The 24,707-nt window shown below is 32.5% G+C and overlaps 3 protein-coding genes across 3 annotated transcripts; all 3 read left to right on the top strand.

Annotated features, from left to right (window-relative positions):
- Positions 1-2,778: 2,778 nt before the first annotated feature.
- Positions 2,779-9,655, top strand: LOC145318611 (uncharacterized). Its single transcript, XM_080160001.1, has 5 exons — positions 2,779-4,641; positions 4,846-4,974; positions 5,167-5,360; positions 6,254-6,430; positions 6,807-9,655. The coding sequence occupies exons 1-5, from the start codon at positions 4,182-4,184 to the stop codon at positions 7,122-7,124; spliced, it is 1,278 nt and encodes a 425-aa protein (XP_080016127.1). The 5' UTR covers positions 2,779-4,181; the 3' UTR covers positions 7,125-9,655.
- A 60-nt stretch (positions 9,656-9,715) lies between these two features.
- LOC145318612 (uncharacterized) lies at positions 9,716-12,014 on the top strand. Its single transcript, XM_080160002.1, has 4 exons — positions 9,716-10,263; positions 10,550-10,716; positions 11,122-11,292; positions 11,657-12,014. The coding sequence occupies exons 1-4, from the start codon at positions 9,721-9,723 to the stop codon at positions 11,862-11,864; spliced, it is 1,089 nt and encodes a 362-aa protein (XP_080016128.1). The 5' UTR covers positions 9,716-9,720; the 3' UTR covers positions 11,865-12,014.
- Positions 12,015-12,990: 976 nt separating this feature from the next.
- Positions 12,991-24,023, top strand: LOC145318613 (uncharacterized). The gene is made up of 12 exons (XM_080160003.1): positions 12,991-13,120; positions 14,108-14,231; positions 14,656-14,726; positions 15,350-15,429; positions 15,745-15,788; positions 16,264-16,350; positions 17,938-17,997; positions 20,255-20,350; positions 22,594-22,779; positions 22,872-22,965; positions 23,080-23,224; positions 23,862-24,023. Exons 1-12 carry the CDS (start codon positions 13,052-13,054, stop codon positions 23,952-23,954), a joined length of 1,149 nt encoding a protein of 382 aa, XP_080016129.1. The 5' UTR covers positions 12,991-13,051; the 3' UTR covers positions 23,955-24,023.
- Positions 24,024-24,707: the final 684 nt, after the last annotated feature.

Below are 24,707 nucleotides of genomic sequence, written 5' to 3' on the forward strand. Positions count from 1 at the left end.
ATAAGATTTTATTTGTGTTACAAAAGTATCCTATTGAGCACAATTTACGGAAACAAATCTTATCTTCCTGTATTCAAAGTAGAATTGCCTTGTATATTCGTTGAATTTGATGTTTTCACCTAAAATCTTTAAAATGAAATATCTGCCAAGAAGGAGCCGCTAGGATTTCGTTCTTAATGGATTCTACTTGTCTCTTGGTCCTATTTGAACGCTGCATTGTCCGTTTTCATGGTAAATTTTTTTTATACTTTAAATGGTTAAGGCAGGGTGTGCTTAACTAGGCAATTGGAAGGGATCCGCCAATGTACTTGTTTTATAATCCTTCTGAAAGTACAAAGTGAAACGGCGCGCGTTTTCTGTGTAAATTCGATCCATCTCAATTTAATTATACGACAAGGCTAAAGAATCTATGAAGGGAGTTAAGAACTTGAAAGTAAAAGTTTATTTTAAGGTGCATTTCATTTGGAAAACACTTTTATTGAATCATCATTTTTGACATCATTAAATGAGTAATTGCTATGATCTAATTATTATATTAGTGTAAGAGTTTAATAGACTCAAATTACTAGGGATAGTAACCAGTCTGCAGATTTTCTATTACTGAAAACATCGTTTAGGGGTATTTTTAGAAGAAAAAATCGGGTATAGTCACTTTCGTAACAACGCCTCTTAAGGGGCGTTTCATCGTATTTTCACAGTAGCGTTTCTCCCATTTCTAGCCCCTGCGGGGCAATCTCTTACTCTAAAATAACCTATCAAAAGCTACTGTGGAAATACGACGAAACGTCCCTTAAGAGGCGTTGTCACGAAAGGGACTATACCCGAAAAATCTAATGTTATTGTGTATTACCAAAAAAAATAAGGTGCCTACTGCTGTTCAAAAATCTTTTTTTATTTGGGATATTCTTATTCGATTGTCTAATATTTTGAAATATAACGAAAGAAAACTTTTGACAAGAAAACATATCGAGCTATAATAATTTTTTGTTTCATTTAAGAAATATCCTAAGATTGGTATCTTTATTTTGACTTACATTTCATAAGATGTTTCTACAAAGACACTAAAATAATCATGGGTTAAGACTTTTTTTTTCAGTAATTATTTTGTTTATCCTGCACGCAGACAAAGGACCACAAAATTTATATTATTAAGAAGCGTGCACAGAGTTTTACGCCTAAAAACTTATAATTACCTCCGCCAAACCTGTTCGCAAAGTGGATTTTACTAACATAATATAAAGAAAGGGTTACATTCTAACACAACCCTTTATCCTAGTCAGCAGCTTATACCAACAACAATATTAATTCGAGAGGAAAAAATCACGAAAACTATACGACATACGTGATTTTCAGTTGTCGTTGAGGGCAAAAGACTATCTTTATATCTGCCCCCCAAGTATCATTTTAGATTTATTTCGCTTGTTGGCTCTACCTTATTCCTGCCTTGTCAGCTATACATACAAAAAAAACTATACAAAGTATGAACACCATTTCAAAGAACTTGAATTACTAAGACATTGTGTAAGATAAAGCAGGGATAGGGCACTGGAAGCTAAACCATTTTTTTCTAGAAAATTAAAATTCAACGTGCTGAAAGTTTGTCACTTTATTAGTAAGTTTTGTTCCTGAGATTTATTAGAAAAAGACCTTGTGAAATATCTTTTTTTTTAAGGTAGAAATTTAGGGCTTATTTAATTGTTCATCTCTGTTTTATCTTTTATTTATCCCCCCCTGCATCCCTGACAAAATAATAAGTCATACCTGGTTTCTAAAGCCATGTTTACACCAATATCACATAATGAATCACAGCTAGCTTGATTTAAAATTATATTGTTATATCTGGGTATATATGAACATTGAAAATAGATTATGGTTGTGATGTTGTGCCTTACTCATAACTCATTTTCCCATAAGGAATTTTTGTATCTTAAAAATCAAGTTAGTAAAGAATAATATCCTCTTATTGTACCATGGAAATGGGAGCAAAATGTTTTGTAATTTTGTATAGTATTTTGTCCGATCTAACGGATATAAAATAAAAGTAAGATAGACCCATCTATCTAAGTTTAAGTCGATAAGATCAAAAATAAATAAAATAAACGTTTAATACAGTTAAACCTTTACGGGTTAGGTTACTTTAATTGATGTAAATTTTTCTGGGCTATATAAAAGTCACCGAATTTGGGTGGTATTCAAATGGATCTTCGGAATCTTAAAGGATAAGACAATGGACGATAAATTGATTTTAAAAATCACGTCTGTTTGGACACTGCTAATTTGAAATAACCAATCAAACAGTGTCGTGCACACCGATTCCCCATGGTGGTGAGACATCAGTAGGGGAAGGCAGGCCCTCCAACACCCCCCTACCGCACGTCACTGAAATTAATGTACTCAACTTTTTAGTCAATCAGTGAGACACCATGTTTTTTCAAACCTTTTACATTTCAATGTCCTCTCCCTGCCTTAAAGGGCGAATATAGGTTTGATATGATATGAGCTTATATCAAAGGTGCCATTACATAGTTTTAGAATATCTATGCCAAATTTTAAAAATTCAAAAAAATCCTTAAGTAGATTTTGCAATTTTCTGTTTCAATTGAACATATAATAAGTCAGGTGGCCTACAAAATCGTTTATTTTAGCCCTTTACAAGACTTTTTTTGACTAGTTTTCTTAAGTTTAATTGATTATTTCATTGGCATGCATCTTAAATGATAATTTAAATGTATATTTTCTTTAATTATATACTATTTTATTCAAATTTTGGCCATTTTTTGTTGAATTAAGAGGAATTTGATATTATTTTATTGATCGATTGCTGAAATGAATCACGGAGCATTCTCGAAAATTGCGCGTCACACGTTTCTATAACCTGCCGGCACACGAGTTGAAATCTCCTAAAACTTACTTTAAATCAAAACGTTTTTCATATTCTCATTCGTTTTCAATTCACCGATAGAGTTAGTACTCTCTCTTACATCGCTTTTTAAATACGTTTTCAACAGTAAGTTTTAGTTTTTTAGTGTATTATATATGTTTTTTCAACGTATTATTTCATTTACTATTTTCAGTTGGGGATTTTATTTGCATTTGGGATTATTCGGGAGAATTTCAATAGTAAATGGAGATTGGTTCCTAAATACTTATCGAATTCTTCGAATTTTCCCAATATTTAAACTCTTTTAGCTTATTTTTCGATGGATTCTTTAGTGATTTATGGAATATCGATCGATAAAAAATATTAATTGTAGCATAAGGAAACGAAATAAGACGTTTTTAATGGAATAACATGAAGTTACAAAATGGCCATTTTTTGTTGAATTAAGAGGAATTTGATATTATTTTATTGATCGATTGCTGAAATGAATCACGGAGCATTCTCGAAAATTGCGCGTCACACGTTTCTATAACCTGCCGGCACACGAGTTGAAATCTCCTAAAACTTACTTTAAATCAAAACGTTTTTCATATTCTCATTCGTTTTCAATTCACCGATAGAGTTAGTACTCTCTCTTACATCGCTTTTTAAATACGTTTTCACCCTCCCTCCCTAACCCTTTATTTTAATTATTGGAAAGTTTTTTATTTTTTGTATTTTATATCAATATTAGTTATTCTAAATTGACATATTAAACTATTGTGTCTCTACATTTTTTCAGATCAACGTTTTTTAAATTTCTCAGTGATCATGACACCATTTGAGTTCTATAAGCTAAGGAATGTCAAGACATTCCATGCTTGCAATCTCCGTACCTTTAAAGAGCTTTTAACTTTCACCCTTCTTTATTATGTCACTTATCAAAGTGAAACTGATAGACATTTAATAATCAGAGAAATGATTAATCGTGTATTTCGTTTTCGTGATCAATTGGAACAAATTAATCATAATTTAGAAGATAGTTTTTTAACCGCCAAATCTGTTTATGATGAATTTGGCCAGTCTGTCAAAGATTTTGAAACTGAATGTCGCAACACCATTTCCATTCTTGATTGAATAAATTCTTAACTTTTTTCTTTTTCTTTCTTATCCAAAAATTTCTTAATTTTTAATCTTCAGACGCAAATTCTTAAATTAATTTCATTTTTTCTTCCTACTTAGATTTTTCTTTTTTAAATAAATACTAATTGTTAATTTACAGCATGTATTATTTTTGATTTTTGCATGATTTTTTTCATGAATGTTTTTATTTTTACTGTTTTTTCAAATTTCTTTCCATTTATTTTTTATCTTCAGACCTAAAATGCCTGTTCCTACAGGACATGCACACAACTCCTCAGATGAGGATAATTCCCCCCCCCCCGCATCTTCTACAGTGGTTCCTACCACAAATTTGTCTAGATCCTATTCGGCTCCATTAAATACCTCAGCTCCCTCGTCGGTTGTAGCTCCAGGTCCTTCATCGGTTGCACAAACGATTATTCCCCAGGATCCTAAAGATCCGTTGGGGTTAAATAACCTCCCTCCAGCCGGCTCATATTTGCCGGGGATAGGTTTTGTGCCACAAATTAATCAGCCGCCGAAAATGACAGCGCGACTTCAAGAGTCTGCAGCTCCAGCGCGACCATCGGTGTCTGCAGCTCCTCACATTGAATCTGAGAAAGTTAAGATGCCTGTCAGACATGCTTCAGTGTCTTCAGGTAAATTTAATACTTAGTAATCATGATTTTGATTCAATGATTTAGAAATTGAAGTTCATAAAAATTTGTCTTCTTGGCAGTTTTTTACCCCCATAAAAATTTTTTCTTTCTAAACTTTAAATTTTTTCCCCCCTTTTTTATTCTTTTCCTTTTTACAGCTATTAACCTTTTTCCGCCTTATTTTATTTAAATCTTTTTATTTAGACGATTTTTCCCCCAAACGCAAGAAGTCAAAAAAGAAGAAATGCTACTCTAGTAGTTCCTCTTCATCCAGTTCTTTCTCTTCATCTTCGAGTTCTTCGGAATCAGATGAACCTAAAAAGAAAAGAAAAGGTATTTTTTAAATAGACAAAATCCTTTCTTTCTCACATTTATGAACTTTTTAAATTTTAATGATATTTATCACAGAAATTTATTTTAAGTTCAATTATTTTGAAATATAAATTTCTTGTTTTCTATGGACACCGACTGAATATTTGACATTATTCTTTGGGATTATCATGTCTTCATATATTCTTTCTTTAGGAAAGAAGAAGAAAAAGAAGAAGAGCAAGAAGCACTCTTCCGATTCTGACAGTAGCAGTCAACTAGTAGGCGGCCGAAAAGCTAGACGTCGCCTCCGGCGAGCAGCTGAAATCCTGTCAGACCCACCTGCATGGATAGGTATGACGTCTGCAGACATACATGCCGAGCGGGAACGCCTCTTCGAACATCTCAACGTAAGAAAAATATTTTTTAAAAAAATTTCCTTTGATCAATCATATATTTTTTAATATATGTAGGGGTTACTTAGTCCATCTAAACAAAAAAAAGGGTAGTTATTTTGGGTTAAGGGCATTTTCTTTTCTAAATTCCTTATAAACTTTTTTCTTTCAACATTTTTGAATTTTTGTTCTTCAGAATATTAATTTTTTGTTATTTCTTTATCCATGTTTATTAGGGTGGGCCCATTTCACCCTTTTTTTAGATTTTACTGTTATCATAAGTTGTGGAAGTCAAATATATGTATGATAATCCCCATTCAAATTTCAAAAGTGACTTGGCTCTTATGGCTGCCGGCGCGCGGGGGGTATAAATAGTACCCACCCCCTTATAAAACCAAAAATTGAAATTCCTTCAAACACAGGCATGTTGCATATCAAAATGACCGCATTGAAATGCTGATTACGAATCTGAAATTCGTTTTGAAAAATATTGCTCCTAGTTCGAATAAGATCTCATTAAGTACCTAAAAACAGCTGATTTAGTCAAAATTGTTCATTTTAGTAGATTATTTGAAAATCATTTCAGACTGAATCAATATTTTTCAAAACGGTTTTCAGATCTGTAATCAGCATTTCAATGCGGTCATTTTGATATGCACTATGCCTGTGTTTGAAGGAATTTCAATTTTTGGTTTTATAAGGGGGCGGGCACATTTTCAACCCCCCGCGCGCCCGTTGTTTTTGGATTAAAAAACCTCTTTCGAGTTTTACAGTGTTTTATATTGGCCCAGTAACCCTTGCCAATGTCTACTAATGTGAAATTCCAAAATCGACCCACCCTAATGTTTATCTTTTTTCCATTTTAAAATTCTTTTCTTGGAAATCTCACAATAGTTTTTTCTATTAAGTCTTTGGATGAAAAGAATGACGTCTCTCTCACATTTTTAAAATGCGTCATAAGAGACACCTGCCGTTCGAAGAATTATGTTGAGGATGCTGCGAAGCGTCTTGTGGCGTTGAAGGCCCCCAAGAATTTGTTATACGACCTACAGCAGTCGTTGCAAGCCTGCTATCAAGCAATAAAGGCAAGAACTTCATAAATTTTTTCTTCTTTTTTCGTCTTATACTAATCAAACCTATGCCATTTTTAATTTTCTTATTTTTACGTTTAAATTTGGCAGATAGAAACCGTTTCTTTTCTATGAAACCTATTTAGTTTTTCAAATTTGTTTTTTAAAAGACGTGCAAGTACATGATTAACACCAGTTTTATTAGCTCACGCACCACGGAAAGAATTTTTATAATATATTATGTGACTTTTAAATTATTTTTCATTTCATTTAAGTTTCATTATTTTTTCATTTTAAAGGAAAGAATAATTCCTACTACACCTTTCTTTTCATAGAGCTAGATATCAACATATTTTTATTATAAAATTATCAAGATTTTCGTTTTATCTAGATAGCTGAAAGCTCCATCGGGTACATCGAACTGGCTTTTTCGAAAAACATCGGCCACGCCAACCGTGTGGCTCTAGCAGGTAACAGGCGCTACCTCACCACCCAGCAGCAGCGCATCTCGGACTCCTTACCTGACTTTCGAGGAGACTATAGCAGAGGAGCACGTGGCGGCTTCTCTAACGGCCGGTTTAACTCAAATGGAGGCTCAAACCCTAGGGGCAGAGGATCCAGAGGACGAGGTCGAGGATCTCTTCGCTGTCACGGATGTAACGGCGAAGGACATAAAGTCGACGACTGTCCTTCCACCAACCCTAAATAATAATTCTACCCCTCTTTACGCTATTCAAGATTTAAACCTACCGATACCTACCTCAGATATTCCAAATTTTCACATTGCTTCTCTAAAAAATTTTTGTTTTACAGAAGATTATGAACATTATAAACGTTTATATGATATTCAGTCGGATTTTTTATCTAGTTATTCCCCAGCTTATTCTATTCATTCGCTTACAGCAATTAATTTTTATAAAAATATTCTTAATGCACCATCTTTTGTTTTGCAAACCCTTACCTTTGGATATCAACCAGGTAGATTATTGAGAATAATTCTTTCCACATTTACTTATATATTATTTTTGTTCAACAAAACTTTTTCTTTTTACAATTATTCTCCATAATCTATCTTTTTTAAGTTTTTACATCTCCTGTGTTACCGTATTTTGAGAAGAACAACAATAGCGCTGTCCGCAATCCAGAATTTGTTCGTCAAGAAATTCAATCTTTGTTAGACAAAGGTATTATTGCCCAAATCGATCATCAGCCTTATTGTTGTTCGCCTCTTACGGTGGCTAGTAGAACATGTAGCTTAACTAACACAACTAAACTCAGGAAAATTTTTCGACACATAAATATTATTTCAAAATTCTTTCTTCAATTCTTTTTTTTGATTCCCCTCTTTTTTCTATTCCTTTTTTATATAATATTCTTTCTTTTTCAATTCTTTTCACTACCCCTCAAAATATTTTTTTTTGAGTTCATTTTTTCAAAAATTTTTTTCATATTTATTCCCCTTTCAAATTTTTCGAAATATTTTCCTGCTTTTAGATTGTGCATCGATTTATCACGCCACATTAATCTACTTCTCCAGCCTGAGAACGTCTCTTTAAATGACATTAAGACAGTGCTGCCTCGCATTTCTCAGGATGTATTTTTTACATCTTGGGATTTGCGGGGCATGTACCATCAAGTACATCTAGATCCTGCCGTTACTGAACTTTTTGGTTTTTGTTACAAAAATGCTGATAATTCCTACTCTTTTTACAAATATTTAAGGCTTCCCTTCGGGGTTGCCTCAGCCGTATTTTTAGTTGATGCCTTGATCCGTCCAGTTAAACATTTTTGTCACCGTCACAATATAGACGTGAGTGTCTATATTGATGACGGTTTGACTGTCGAATTAAATTATTTTAAATGTCTTCTTAGTACACACTTTGTCCTATCAGTTTTACTATGTGCAGGTTGGCATTTTCAACTTTCTAAATGTCAACTAGAACCTGTTCGTCGCATACAATATTTAGGTTTTATTCTTGATAGTAGTAAAATGATAATTTCCCTGCCCATCGTAAAAATTCAAAAAGTTTTATTTCTTCTTGATAAAATTTTACTTGCTTTTGATTCAAATGACCCTGTAGATGTTACAATTTTAGCCTCTTTTTTAGGCAAACTATGTCATGCATATTTTAGTCATGGAGATTTTATTCGTGTTGTAGCTAGAAATTCTAATCATGCTCTTGGTGTTTACACCTCACAGTATGGTTGGAAAGGAGCTTTGTTTGTCAATGCAGATATGTTTCAAGAATTGTCCCTCTGTAAAGAACATTTTGTTTCTTTAAACGGACAACCCATTCGTACTGAATCTAAAACAATAGAAGTTTTTTCCCCCCATCAAACATCTTTTTTAATTGACAACATTGATCCTAATGACTTAAACAAACATTGTAATGTTTTTGTGTCAGACGCTTCTGACCACTCAGCTTTTTCATTCAAAGCTGGAGACTGTAAAATTATTTCTGATTATTTATTTACTCCACAAGAGGCTGAATTATCTTCAGGCCATAGAGAACTTTTAAGTATAATTAAAGCTTTTGAACATTATAGCAATTATTTTGCCACCCTCAAAGGACAGTTGGTTATTTGGATAACGGATAGTATGTGTCTTTACTCTTTTTTGCGTATTGGAAGCCGTAATTTAGTTATTCAAAAATTATTAATTCAATTAAAACTTTTAGAGTTCCAATACGCAATCCGTATTTTACCTAAATGGATGCCCCGAGACAGCTCACTCATCACTTTAGCAGATTTAGGCTCTAAACTTTTTAAATCCTCTAATGAATTTGGGATTAGTTCTAATGATTTTCAATTTCTTCAAAATTATTTTTCTATCAAATTTTCAGTTGACTGTTTCGCAACATCTAAGAATTGTAAAGTAGAGAAATTCATTTCCCCTTTTCCACAACTAAATTGTTTTGATATTGATTTTTTCACAGTTTCCCTGACTAGTTCAGAATGTTACTACATCCACCCCCCAATTTCTCTCCTTTCTCGTGTCTTTAATAAATTAAAATTGTATGAGGATATAACAGCAGTAGTAGTTTTGCCCTTATGGCCGACATACCCTTTTTGGAATTGTATTGTTAAAGGATCTTATTTTAATTCTTTTGTCAAAAATTTTCTTCTCTGGGATCCTTATTATATTGCTTCTACACCTAATAATTTTTTCAACGGTCATAAGACGTTTAAAACTCTCGCCTTATTGATTCACACCGGTAAAGACTATGCAATTCCTTTACCGAAATTTTAATCAATATGTTTTTTTTTTTTTAATGAATTGTACAAAATTTTTTCAGCATTTTACAATGAGAACATCTTTCAAACATTCAGCTGTAAATTATCATAAGTTTAATGCTCCTTTACAAACTCTTAAAGACAATAGACCTCTAGAAAAGAGAGGCCCTCTTTATTTTCCTTCAGTTTTAGAGAAATACAACCTTACGGAAAAAAGGAAACGTCATATAAAATTGACAGCGTCTTCAAGAACTAAGTCCACGCAATTACTTCACAACCGTACTTTACGCCGTTTTGAAATTTTTTGCGAAGACAGAAATAAAACTCTGTTAAATTTTTCAAAAAAGGATTTAGCCGCCTACATAGAATTTTTAGAGGACTCCGCAGCTAAAAAATCCGCCGTAGTCGGTTTGGCAGGCGCTATAGATTTTCTCGCCAGCGCATTGGATATGAAATCCCCCTGGACCCCCCAAATAGAAAGAATGTATCAAGGTATCACGAGAAGAGCCTCTGCAGAACAGCCTTTAACCAAGAAAGCGCCTAAACTGCCCATAAAATACCTGACCTTGGCCATTGATAAGCACGTGACACCTTTCTTAAAGAATCCAGATCAGGTAATCCGCTTTCATATGAATCATAAATCTTCTTTTTTGAATAAATTTTAGTTAATACTTACTATTTAGCTATTAGAAGTTTTCGGACCAAACTACCTTTAATATACGGAGTTTTACATTTCTTTCTTTTATCTCGCATTAATACTGATTCTAATAGAAATCTTATTTCTTAAGATTCCAATTTAGTTTTTCGGACCAAACTGTTTTTAAGATATGGAGTTCTACACTTTTTTATTTTCCATCTCACATTAATATTGTTTTCTAATAGAAACCTTGTTTTCTTAAGATTCCAATTGTGACCCTACGAGCAATCGTGGCTCAACACCTTCAATACAGCTTGTGTGCGCGCATATCTGACCTGCTGAGATTGAGAGCTTGTGATCTAGCGGTTACCACACTAGGAGACACGCCAGCAATGTCCATAACCTTCAGATCTTCTAAAACTGATCCTAGGTACTTATTTTTTGACAAGAAAAATCTCTTTAAAATTTTTCTTTTTCCCAAAAAATTTTAAAACTTTTAATTCAAGATTTTTTCAAATATTATACAAAATTTCTTTTCTACCTATTTTTCTTGCTTTCTATTAAGTTGAAAATTGAATTATAGTTGCAAAATAATTTCTAGTTATTTTTAAACAAATTCCTTTCAAAAGTTTTTTAATTTCTTAGTTTGAAATTTTTAAATTATGATTACAAACGATTTTTTAGCTATTGTCTAATCTCCTATACCTTAAAATTGTTAAAGAAATTTCCATGGAAATCTTTTTCCAAATTCCAAATTTTTATACATTCTTCAACTCTGTATTTCATCTAGAACATCATTGTTTTTTACACAAAGACATAAACATTATTTTTCTAGATTCGAGGGCTCCACCAGTTACGTGATCTTCAACGGATCAGAGTACTGTCTTTATTCATTGCTGGTCCTGTATTATAATAGGCTCCGGTTATATTCATCAGATACATCCTGTTTGGATACTAGCTACCTGCTGCCACGTACAGGGAATGGTACCACTTCGAAATCTTCTAGGCGAGTTTTTAAGCATAATAAATTCACACATTTCTTTGTTCCTTTTTTAAGTTTCACAAAATTTTATTGGTAATTATTTTTTTTAGAATCCTAGTCGCAGATGGACGTTATGCCATTTCAGCTTCCACCTTAATGAAGGATGTAAACTTAATTTATAGTAACTTAGGACTTAAGCATAAAATTACATCTAAATCTGCTAAAAGCTTAGGAGTGTCATCTGCCTTTAGATTAGGTATGAGCGATGATCATATCCGAGTCTTAGGCAGATGGCGCTCCATAGCTACAGCTCAACATTATCGAGCTATTGATGATACAACGCTCATTGAAATATTTTCCAAGATTATGCTAAAATCCTCGAGCACAGCAGTCCCCAGGTCTTTAGCAGCCCTTACAGACCAAGCCTCCAACTCCATCACTTCACGGACGACACCTTCTTGGTCCTCCGCCCATTCGGCATCTCTGAACCGCGCCCTTATCTTCCAAATTTTGTTAGCTTCGGGCTATCTAGACCCCCAAGGATGCCCTCTCAACAACGAAGGTTATCCTCTCCCTCAAGACGTTCCGGAGGTTAGAGCCAACGGCGAGGAACTTCTAGCCATTGAGTCCTCTCAAACTTTCATCGTGACTCTGCCTAACTAAGTTATTATACACTTTGTATTATTTTTTATATATATTTATGCTTTTTTATTTAAAATGCTTAAATAAAACAAAATTTTTTAAAATTGCATATTAGTTCTTTTCTCAGTATTTTTTCAGATTACTTAAAATGTTTCTTTTTAAAAGAAAAAGAATTTTTTAATAGCTACCTACCATAGAATTTATTAATCTTTCGATTTCGAACTGGTTTATTTATCCGAATATTCTCATGAATTTCTTCGTTTCATTTCGATTGGTTCCTAAATACTTATCGAATTCTTCGAATTTTCCCAATATTTAAACTCTTTTAGCTTATTTTTCGATGGATTCTTTAGTGATTTATGGAATATCGATCGATAAAAAATATTAATTGTAGCATAAGGAAACGAAATAAGACGTTTTTAATGGAATAACATGAAGTTACAAAATAAATAGCATCAAAAATTTTGCTTTATAGTGCATCATAAAGATAAATATTAAGTTTTTAAATTTATTTTCTCTACTAAGATTTTAGATTGATTCATGATGAATACAATATATTTATTTAAAAATATATAATATGTAAAATATATTTACCCTATGGAGCCCACAAACATGATGCAACTTTTAGCAAACAAAAATAATATTTTAATTTTGAAATATTTTTTTAAAATTAGTTTTCAGCCCTCCCTTTTTATGTTATGTAAAATTTATTTGATCAAAAGTAAAAGTTGCAGCATCCTTTTTCCCCCCATTCCTTTCGTCTTCATTATGACTATGATTGAACAGAAGCTTTATAATACAACCTTCCGACGCAGTCTTGTGTGATGCAGGGATGTTTGGATTTCTTAGGGAACCACACTAGTACGCGAAATGGCGTAATTATATCAACGAATCAGTTCGGTTTTAGGCTAGAAACGGACTTATATAGTTAAATATGTCAATTTCTTTAAGTTATTTATAATCTATATAATTGCACGCTTGAAATAAGCTCATATCATATCAAACCTATATTCGCCCTTTAATGGAACTGCTATTTTAGTAGGGTTCAAACCAACCTCTGAAGAAACTACTTTTAGATTAAGACGATATATTCCATGACTTTATATCTATCCCCCAGTTATCTTGACAGAAGGTTGGTGGAATGTGGTCGAAAACAACTTATTTAACTGGCGCTATTGTAGGCACTATTTTTAGTGCCTTAGTTGTAAAGGTCTGTCAAGCTTTTTTATTGTGACAGAAAATATATATCAAATTATGTGACGATAAAAACAGTTACATTTTGGTATTGTATAAAACAAAACCATAAACATGATTTATAGATATTTAAAACTTATTAAGCTTTAAACTTAAATTACAATGAAACAAGGATGACGCCATCAATAAAAGCGAAGCATTGAAACGGTAGAACAAACGGACATTAACACTAGTATAGTGTCTGAATTGAATAATCAGAACATAAAAGTATAAGAGTCGAAGCAAAATTGTAAGTATATTTGTTGAAAAACTGCTTGATACAGGATAATGTTTATGTACATACTTACATTTTTAGGACTTGATTATAGAGTTGCTTCGCTTTTAATATTGTTCTTTGTTGTCCCAGGAATCAATATATCAAAAATCAGATCAAACGGATAATTAGATCACTTAAAAATTTGTTGTTAAAAAAGTAGAAAAATCGACATGTTTAAAATGGACGTACGGACATTCTGGTAATGATTATAGAGTTGCTACACTTTCTAACTCGTACCCAACTACTACAGGAATCATCATGCAAAGTTTGAAATCGATAGGACAATTCTAACATGCCTAAATTAACGATTAAAAGCTATCTATCTCGGACGGACGGACGTACGGACGGACCGACCCTAATTATAAAAAAGCTTCGCTTTTAAAAATATGTTTTATATGTTCTTTTACATAAAGTGATAGTTACGAACGTTAAAACATTCCATTATATTTAAATAAATTTAGGATATTTCCTATGCATTACCCCTGCAGGTAGCTCTTGCGTTATGGCGCCTATACCTACGTTGGCCTAACCCTGTGGAACTTTACAGTAACGAATAGACCCTAACCTTAAATGACTTTAAATCCCCTTTTAAAATTTATTTTAAAAATAAGAGAGGGGGGTGATCAACAGCCTACTAATATTTTTAGAAATTTGTATTCTTTAAATAGCACAATTTTGCGTAACTAGGAAATATCATGCCTACCACAATCAAGTTCTAATCCCTGTTTTCCTGACCCCTGCGGGGCCGGAGCTTTGTGTGAGAACAGAGGTGGCAACAGGGCTATCTGTACCTGCCCTGATGGATGGTTAGGTAACAAGCATGTTATTTTTTCTTTTCTTCTAATGTAATAGTTTACAACTAGTATAGCGGCTAAGCCTCCAGGGACACTTAGATCGATTTTTTTAAAAGTTAAAAAAATGGGGTGGGGGGATTTTGTTGGGTTTAACCTCCCCCAAAATAGTTAAAACTTTCCAGACCTATGGGAAGCTACCCTGTAAAGGAGAACAATGTCGGTTCAGCAATTAGCGAGATCTTTCGGTACAAACGAACAGAGAAACATCATGATTTTTTACATCAATATTGAATGTGTGAAATTTAGAAGAAAAAAAGGTTAACTTGATGTAAAGGTGGTGGATAGAGGGTATCGTTATTTTAGCCAGCTGGAAGTAACATTTTTTTATAGTAAATGAAAATCTGGTACAACATTTAAGTAATTATAAATCAATTGGTTTAGGTGATCCTACTACAAGCTGTGAGCCTGAATGCCTCAGACTTTCTGATTGTAGATTTGATCAACAGTGTCAGGTGTGTAAAAATGATAAAATAACAAGGCAGATAAAGGTAACTCAACGCATAATGGGAAAAAAATAAATAAGAGCATTTTTAGGTATCTTTTTGAGTAACGTACCTATTCTATACCTAACTTTTAATATACCCTCAATAATTTGAATAATAGAATATTCAAAATAATAATAGGTCAATTAAAATCAAGACAAAAAGGGAGATTATAAAACGTATACACTATGTTTTCTTTAAGCCGGCTTAATCAGCCATTGCTGAAAAAAACACGAAATCATATAGTAAGTTTATTAAGTAAAACTACACTAATATGCTCTAATACCTTTCACTCAAGAAGCATATACTTTAATACGCCATTCAGCAGTTTTGTTAGAATTATTAAGTCAGTGAGGAAAGATGATACTTATAGAGATACAACGAATGAAAAAATATGAGCCTGAATGTCTGAATATTTAAATTATAGAGCACAAGATAGACATTGTTTTACTAATAAAAAAAAACGCAGAACAAAATGTAAAACTAATTTGATAAATAAAACAGGGTTAACCCAAATTTTTCTTTTCTTATCTTAATTTTTGTAATATTGTTTTCGCTTTTATACATTTATGGACTTTATTATCCTTGTTCAGGGTACAAGATGTGTAGATCCGTGTACAAATAATGTAGAAACAGGAAGACCTCCGTGCGGCACTGACGCCATCTGTGAAAGGTAATTTTAACTAATTTGTTGTTTTTTTATTATATCCCCCCAAAACGCCTGGTCGAGCATGGAAACCCCCCTCTTCGTTTAAACAAATTGAGAATAATTAGGGACGTGTGGTGGTGGGGGGGGGGGGGGTCCTGTGTTTGTGTTTTAGTTTAGGTTAGGTAATATTATGTACAGGGTACCCTTGCAGGCCTTGTACAACGCAGGTAAAGGCCCTGTAAATTTCTAGAATTGTATATAAAAGTACTTTAGTAGTTCTTTCTTTCTTTCAAGAACATGTAGAAAATGTATTTTAGAATTATTGTCTTAATATTCTAGGATTCGCCACAAGGCAATTTGTTCCTGTCCAAAGACCCACACAGGTATGGCTTTATTTTTTTCTACTATTAACACAAGCCGCACAGATTGAATTTTAAAAATGAACCCTTTTTTGCGAGACAGCGTAAAGTGGCGCCAAAAAAAATGACGTCATACAATAAAGTTGACCAATGAGAGGCCAGTATACACTGTATTTGACCAATGGTAAAATTCATACTAGCCTCTCATTGGTTATTTTATCGTATGACGTAATTTTTTTGGTGCCACTTTACTCTGTCTCTTTTTTTTGCTCTTCCCAAAATTGATCATTTTTCCTGCTACAAAATGCTCCCAAGTCAATGAAGAAAATGATTTATCTAATATTAACTTCTGTCAAAGGTAACAGTGTTAAATAAAGCAACACTTGCAATACTATAAAACGTCTTTTACACCATAAACAAAGACAAGATTATTATGGAATCTGTGTAACATGTGTGTCGACTCTTTTTTTTATGTGAATAGTCATGATTATTTATTTAGGCGATCCATTCGTGCACTGTCGTCCCTTTACTTCAGCCGACCTTTGTAACCCCAACCCCTGCGGACCAAATGCCTTTTGTGAGCCAGGTATTGTTATTATTACGGATGATTTTGTCTTTTTTAATGAGGCTTTGTAAAAATACAGAAATTAGATTTCTGCCCATCGAGCGTCCAACCTTTGCGGCAGTGGGGAGCCCTAGCCGCGTGGGGCTAAACTGTACTTAATATAACCTAACATAACGAAAAATGATAAAAAAATACATAGAAAAATAAAATTAAATCAATTATAAATTAGCTAAAAACATTAGGACATACACACAATCATCATAATACTTTTTATTATGTCTATAAATATGATAATTATCTAAACCAACTATTGTGTTTAAGTGTCAGACTATGAAATCTTCTTGTATGGAATAAGTATTCTCAATAACAGATCTTGTTAAGAAGACAATAAAATCTTTTTAATATTAATTGGTAGGAAGAAGGGTTTAACTAATTTTTATGAAAAAATAGCTGCAAAAAAAGTATCGTTTTTTTTTTAAATTCCATTAACTCTTAGATGATTTGAAATTGGAGGAACCCTTTTTACTTAGATTTTAAAGCCTACAGCAAAGCAACATTTAGACACTGCATGGCTGCTGACCATCGTATCGTTTCTATTTTATGAATTCTCTCTACGAAAATTTAAATTTTTTTTAACTTATAAGCAAGGCTACTCTTTAATTCAAAATATTTGTCTGACCGTCCATTAATTGTGGAGGTTACTTTTTTCAGGTAAACAAACTTTTTGTCAGGTAAACAAACTTAATTTATTTTAGGTACAGAGTTGGATCTGAAAATGTGTATCCGTAGCCGTAGCCGCTGCCAGAGCTACTAACAGCCACTAACCTAATAGCGATCTTTAAATCAAACAGCCGTGGCCACGCTTAGCCAATTAATTCAAAATTAGGCATAATGATTTTATTCTTTGATAAAAATTATTTATTTTTTGGATGGGCCATAAAAGATTTTTTCGTATTCATTCGAATCCGGCGGATAGGAACCGGTTCTCATCCATACGAAAAAACTAGCATCGTATTATATCCAGTTTTCTACGGATATAGAAATGTACAATCATAAGATTAAAACTAGTTTTTTTAGCCGGTGCCTTCAGATAATTAGAGTCTCTCCCCCTTATTTGATATTCATTTGTAAAGTAAGATGGGTGGGTCAGTGCTCGATAGACACTTTAAAGGAAAGCACATAGAAAATTTTATGCGGAATTAGGTTTTGATCTTTTTCTAGTTCAATCTTATTCCTACACCAGCTCTGTTCTTTTGTTCTACATTTATTTGAGAGGTTCCACTAATTTAACTCACAAAATAGAGATAGAAAATGAGAGAATATTGTTAAGTTTTTGGAAAATTTGTTTAACACAAATATGACAATGCCTATCTACAATTTATTTAATTATTGAATAAAAAATCTACATTGGACAAAGTAAGTTTTTAAATAGATATAACAACGGATTTTTTTTTTGGCGGATGGAGTCCCATTTCTAAACCTTTCTAAGCTAACCTATAATCAGAATACAAAATTACAATTTAAAAATAATTAATAAAAAATTATTGAACTGAAAAGGCCAATTTATTAGTAAGTAATTGTATGTAATATTAATTTAATGTGTTGCAGGTTTTGACAAGAGAACCGGGGAGGAGAGACCCGTATGCCTCTGCAATGAGGGATACACAGGTATATGTTTACCAGGAATCTAAGGAATAAGACAATGGACGATAAATTGAAGTGTATCCCCAATGAAAAAATACAAAATTACCAATTCTGGAGATTAAAATTAGTGGTTGAAATGTTTGAACTTCCAACTCAATAAAACAACCAAACAAAATTTCCTAAAGTCCCCAAAGTTGTTAAGCCAACGAATAAGAAAACGTCATTACAAAACAAACTTTTGGGACTAGTGTAATAAACATCTCATTGTCCCCTTTCTCTCTGGGTATATATACATATCAATATTCATGTGCAATATCCATGATCTTCAAACTTGGCAAAACCTCCACTGATTTAAGGATTTATTCAGGTATATAAAATATTGCTGGGATCGAATCTTTCCAAAAAATAGTAGATATTTCAAAGTCTGCTTTTGGCCAAACGGCTGAACGTAAATATTATTTTTAAACAAGGTTTTAACCGACAAAGGAAGGCCTTCTAATATTCTTAAAATACAAGAATAAAAAAGGGTTGAATAAGACTTATATTATAAGTCTTTTCTTCAGTCAAGCATTCCCTGTGGATCATTGGACCTTTGCTATTCCAGATTATGTAATATGTATAGTCCTTCTTATTTTCCTATAACGATTACAGCCTCTAAATTTAATAGATTTTTTTTATAAATAATCGATCCCAGGAACTTTTTACTTTATACAACACCAGATCCTTCATTTTGTTATATGCTATATTGTATAACCATGAGGCCAATTTAAATCTGTTTAGATTGAACAGCTTGAAGTTACAGAGGGCTAAAGTCAATTTATAATGAACATTATATAATATTAATGTTGAAATTAATGAATTTTGGTCGATTATTACTGTTAGATTTAAGTTTGATAAATCAAGCAATTTTATTAAATTGAACACACCTGAGAGTAAACATCTTGCTGAACATAAAAAAATAGGCTTTCAATATAAGTTAGGTAATAAAGGATAAATATTGCATAGAGCATGAATCGCAATACTGATTATCTTATCTTATCTTAAGAATATTAATATACCATAGATAAAGTGGGATAAGACCCAATGATGATCTACGTAGATTTCAATTTTCAATTCAGGTTGCTAAGCTTTAAAGAATATGTCGAACAGCAAGCTTTTTTTGAAAATATTGAAATGCAACTTCACATCACTGCTCGAAATTTTGCTTCAAATATAAATTTTTGTTCTTATGATCCTTATTATAAAGTAACTAGATGTTTGTCTGTCTGTTCAACCCCCCCCCCCCCTCCTTGTGAAATGCCCCTTTGTTCCTCTAGGGGCGTAGCTGCTAGTTATTTGATTATAATGACGAGGATTTGGAATTATTTAATTCCTATTTTTCCACAAAACAGCAATGTACTTTAATAAAATATTTTGTACAACTAAGTCAATTTAATTTATCTATGATTTGATTTCGTATTAAATTTGCTAAGGGAAGTAATTTCAAGTTTAGATATTTCAAGTTCATGGATTATATATAATTGCATTTAATACATTTCTGCGGTATGAAATGTAATTCTAAATTTAACTCAGCATTTATATATTTTTGAATTACATAATCATTTCTAGGGGTAATAATTTTCATCTTTTCGAGGTTTCAAATTGGAATGTTTAACAAAGCTATTGTGTTGGAGTCTGGACAACACAGCATCACGCTTAGAAATCATCCGCTACTATGTCAAGCAAATGACATCAATATTAAGATAATCTAAAATCCAGAAACTTGTGCAATTCGTTACTTTGCACAATCAGGACTTCCAGACAAAGGTAGTGCAATTAAAGTGTTGGTTGTCTAAGTGAATTGTTTCGATAGCTGAAAAGGCAAGAGATCTCAACATATATAGGATTAAAATGTCAATGGAAAAAATGGCAATCTTGCAAGTGCCATGGGTGAATGTCATGCATTTCCCTTCAAAAAATCAACACCCTATCACTTTACCTATCTGGTTATTGATCTATCTATCTATATGCATATTTCTTTTTTCTAAGGAAAGTTCTCTTCACAATCAATATCTTAACTTTTTATCTATCTGGTTATTAATCAAATAGTTTTTTATATGGAAATACAGTGAGAGGCAATACCAGTGGTGGCTTTAACACAATCAATGCCACAATTATGTGTCTATCCATTTACTATCCTACTATCTAGTTAATGGAGTAAGGGGAATGTATTTAAGACCAACAATTCCCTAATAAAAGTGCTTGCTATCTATATATATCTATTTATTATCTTATTTTCTAGGTGATGGAGTAAGGGGATGCACCAGAGGTGAATGTATTTCCCTCCAACACAATCAATGTCCTGATAACAGAGCTTGCTATGATTCTAAATGCATAGGTAAATAATAACTGAAGTTACTTAGAAGTAATAACAACCTTTAAAACCTTACTTTAAAGCAAATTAGGTTGGTTATATTAAGAGCCCAGTTTACATAAGACTTTAAAAGGTTGTTCTAATATTTTCTTTAGGTTAGCTCAAACAAGTAAAACCAAAACCAGGGGCGTCCAAGCTTTTTTATTTGGGGGGGGGGGTAAAATTTTGAAAATAAAAATCTTTGTTTCATAGAGGCATTTTTTTATTTGGGGGAGGGGGGGGGGGTAAAAATTGAAAATCCAAAATTTTTTTTTTTGGGGGGGGGAGGTAATCACCCCTTTACCCCCCCTTGGACGTCTATGACCAAAATAACTTTTAAAAACGGTTGATCTAAAATTTAATAATTTGATTTTTTTCTTTTGTAAACCAGACTTAGAAGTATAAAATATGATGTTTATAGCTAAAGCATTACAATAATTTTACAAATAAAATCTTAATTTTGGACAATGTATCAACAAAATAAGTTGGTATATGATAAAATTTTTCTATATCTTAAAAAGTCAATACAATTGAATAAACCAAAATTTTAGTTTCTAAATATACAAAATATTTAAATATTATCGTCCGGAATAAGTCAGGAATTTTAACAATGTTTGGCATTATTTTCATATTTGAAAACAACTCATAAAAGTTATTTGGCATATTTTATTAAATTTTATTTTGAAACCTTACAAACAAATATTTGATGTAAAACAACTCAACAGAAATTAATTTAGTTTTCAAAAGCAAAGCTTTTCTATAATTAGGGTCGGTCCGTCCGTACGTACCTAACGGTAAGCTCTTTTCGGTAACTTAGGCATGTTAGAAATGAACACAGTATAGTGTCTGACTGATTATGACGTAACAAAAAAAATTAGCCAATGAGAGGCCACTATAAATTTTACCATTGGTCAATAACGGCCTCTCATTGGCTAATTTTTTTGTTACGTCATAATCAGTCAGACACTATTACTGTGTTCGTTAGAATTAACCTATCGATTTCAAATCTTTCCCCAGATTTTCATGTTTTCTGATAAAGTGATCCTTCAAGCGGGCTAAAATAATGCGCTCCCCCATCCTCCTTACCCCATTCTGCCTTTTTACTTTATCTAACTCTTTAAATTACTCTAATTTGATAAAAAATATGAAACTTCTTTAAATGAAATAAAGAAAATGTATTTGAGTATTGAGTTGAGTTTATAATGTACATAATATAATTCTAAACATGTGAGTGAAAAAGAATTTATAAGAGTTGGGTGTCAAGGCAGCTTATAACTTCAAGTTTTCAACTTTCAATGCAAAAATGACAAAACTTTACTGATAAACTGGATTCAACTTTTTTTTTTCAAGATGATGCATTGCTATTGTCCCTCCACCCCTTGTCCATCCCCTTTAATTTTTCTGTCCACTGTTATCTATATCCAGAACTTTTTTCTTCTCACTATTCAAACTTCAGCATGATAAGAAGTATTTTTTAATCACACAAAAGTTTCAATTGAAATCATTATTATTATTTGATTCTTTATTTGTCTTAATTATATACATAAAAAAAAGTTTACATCTGAATTATAAGAGTTATTATAACAATATTAAATAAAGATTATTCCAAGATATTCTCTTTAAAAAAGTGTTAGTTGATTTTAAACCAGAAGTAAAAAAGAAAGAGAAAAATTGTCGTTTATCATAAAAGGTGTACATTTAAATTAAGTCAAGACTTATTCAACATAATATATTCTCAAAATATGTCAATTTTATACTAAAAAAATAGAAGTTCTATAAAGAAAAATAAGCGTCATTAAGAATTAAAAAAAATGTTTATGATACAAATATTAGGTCAATACTAATCCTAAATATATACTGATTAAAACTGTGTCTGAAGGATACAAAGCTGAACTTTAAATTGTAACTGATGGATAAATAACAGCTTATACCAATAACGAATCTAATTCGGGGGGAAAATCAAGAAACCTATACATGTTTTTCAGCTGTCGTTGGGGGGCAACACATCGTAATATTGACGACCTCTCCATTTGCCCCCCAAATATTATTTTAGAATTAAATCCATTGTTTGTTATACCTATCCCTGGATAAATAAGTGTGGCCTGTTAAATTAAAACTGCAGAATGCTTTAATGGGCAGACTACCATCAATTGAAATTGAAATCACAAAATAAAAATGTAATTTTTTTTTATAAATACCACACAAAATCATCAAAATTGTTTTCAAAGATCCATGTGGACCTGACTTCTGTGGTGGGCAACCCTGTTGCGCGCCAAATGCGCAATGCCGCGGTGTAGAACACAAAGCTGAGTGCTCCTGCCCACCTGGCTATGAGGGAGATGCTAGATTTGATTGCCGTCCTTCCAGAAATGGCGGATCTCTGACACGTGGTGGAGGAGGAGGCTCCTCTTCAGGTTTGATAATTTCTATTTGTAATTATTTTATTAAACTTAACTGAATTACAGTAATGTAAACTAAAATGCCAATTTTGATAAACTTATTTTAGGATCTCTGTGCAGTCCTAATCCATGTGGGACAGATGCCATATGTACACCTGGATCAGATAATACTGGCAAATCAAGACCTGTTTGCACCTGTCCGTAAGAATAATTTATAGCTAGATATATACACACAATTTGCTACTAAAAAGTAAAGCCAGTTGTTTGATTAGATTGGATTTTAGAATTCAATACAATAATAAAATTTCTTCTTAGAAATGGTTACAGCGGCAATGCGCTAGTGCAGTGTAGGAGAGGAGAGTGCTTTAGTGACTCAGAATGTCCCTCCCACCTGGCTTGCTTTGATTTTAAGTGCCAGGACCCTTGCAATGGAGCTTGTGGCAGGAATACACAATGCAGGGTAGGAATTTATATAGCTATCTATCTATGCTATTCTAAAGTCTAAGTAACAAAAAAGTACTTTTGAAATATATTTATGCTAGCAGCTTCACCCGGCCCTAGAAGCATCTAGTGTTACCTAAGGTGGAAGTTACCAAATATTTTTTTGAGGGGAGGGGGGGGGGGTCATTTTTATTGAGAGGGTGTAGATACCCTCTTAAAAAATACTTTAAAACCTTCCCAGGACCTGAAAGAAGCTTTACTGCAAAGGAGAACCATATTAGTAGAGCGGTTAGCGAGATCCTTTGCTACTGACAAATAGCTTACTATTTATGTAATAGGATAATATATTTATTGAATTTTTTTTTACTGTATTGCAAATTAATAAAATTTAATTCATGTTATTGTTCATAATAATAATGAATAAAAGATATTTCTATTTTAGTATCGGAGCTACTGTATTACTCAAATGATCGTCTGTCAGTCAGTCCGTAACGATATAGGGAAAATTATTTTTGTTGCTGTTAATTATACTAATAATCTTATTTAAAAGATTTCCCTGGCTTATGAGCATCTTTCTGTAATTTAATTTGTGATTGCGCTTTGTTACTCCTGACAGTTATCATCATAAACTATCAATTATCTATCTTTACATCCAGGTACACAATCATGGACCTGTGTGCGCGTGTGAGTCTGGTTATGAAGGAGATGCGCTAACCAGCTGTTTCAGATCCAACCTCAGATCTGGTTAGGGGACATAGTTACAATTTATATCAGATGTTTGTATATTTAGTTTAAATAAAGTTTTTAATTCATCTTAATAGTAATAATTAAAATTATTTCCAAATAGAAAATTAAACATATGACATTAAGAAAATTAAAATTTTACTTTAAAAGCCAACCACTTAACCCCCCCCCCCCCCCCACCAACTATGGGCGTTGCTACAAAAGACCAACTCTACAAAAGACCAACGCCTACAAAAGACCAACTCTACAAAAGACCAACGCCTACAAAAGACCAACCCTACAAAAGACCAACGCCTACAAAAGACCAACGCCTACAAAAGACCAACACCAACATAAGACCAACAACTACAAAAGGGTCGATTTTTTAAAAGCAAGGTTGTATCGTGTTCGAAACTATTCCGTTACGTAGCAAACACAGACTTTGGACAAACTGTCGGACGGAATTTTAAAATTCAGCCTGTGGACAAAGTTATTCAAGAAAGAAATTTCGGTTTTGAATTTTGTCCTTGTGTTTTAATCGCCATATTGGATATCATTAAAATTGGAAGATTTTTTCTTTAAAATTTAGAAGATTTTAAAGCCATTATTTGATTACATTGATACAAAAAAAATAATTACAATTTTTTTCTTGTAATTGTGTCGCTTAAAATCTATTTAAAGCATACATTATATTCATTATATTTATTAATTTGATAAATACAAATATGATGCTACACCAGTTGCAGCTATAGACCTTCCAGCTCTACGATTTTTTGTAG

Source organism: Acartia tonsa, chromosome 5, assembly GCF_053477335.1.
Source record: "Acartia tonsa isolate MP-2025a chromosome 5, ASM5347733v1, whole genome shotgun sequence".
In the NCBI taxonomy this organism is placed as follows: domain Eukaryota; kingdom Metazoa; phylum Arthropoda; class Copepoda; order Calanoida; family Acartiidae; genus Acartia; species Acartia tonsa.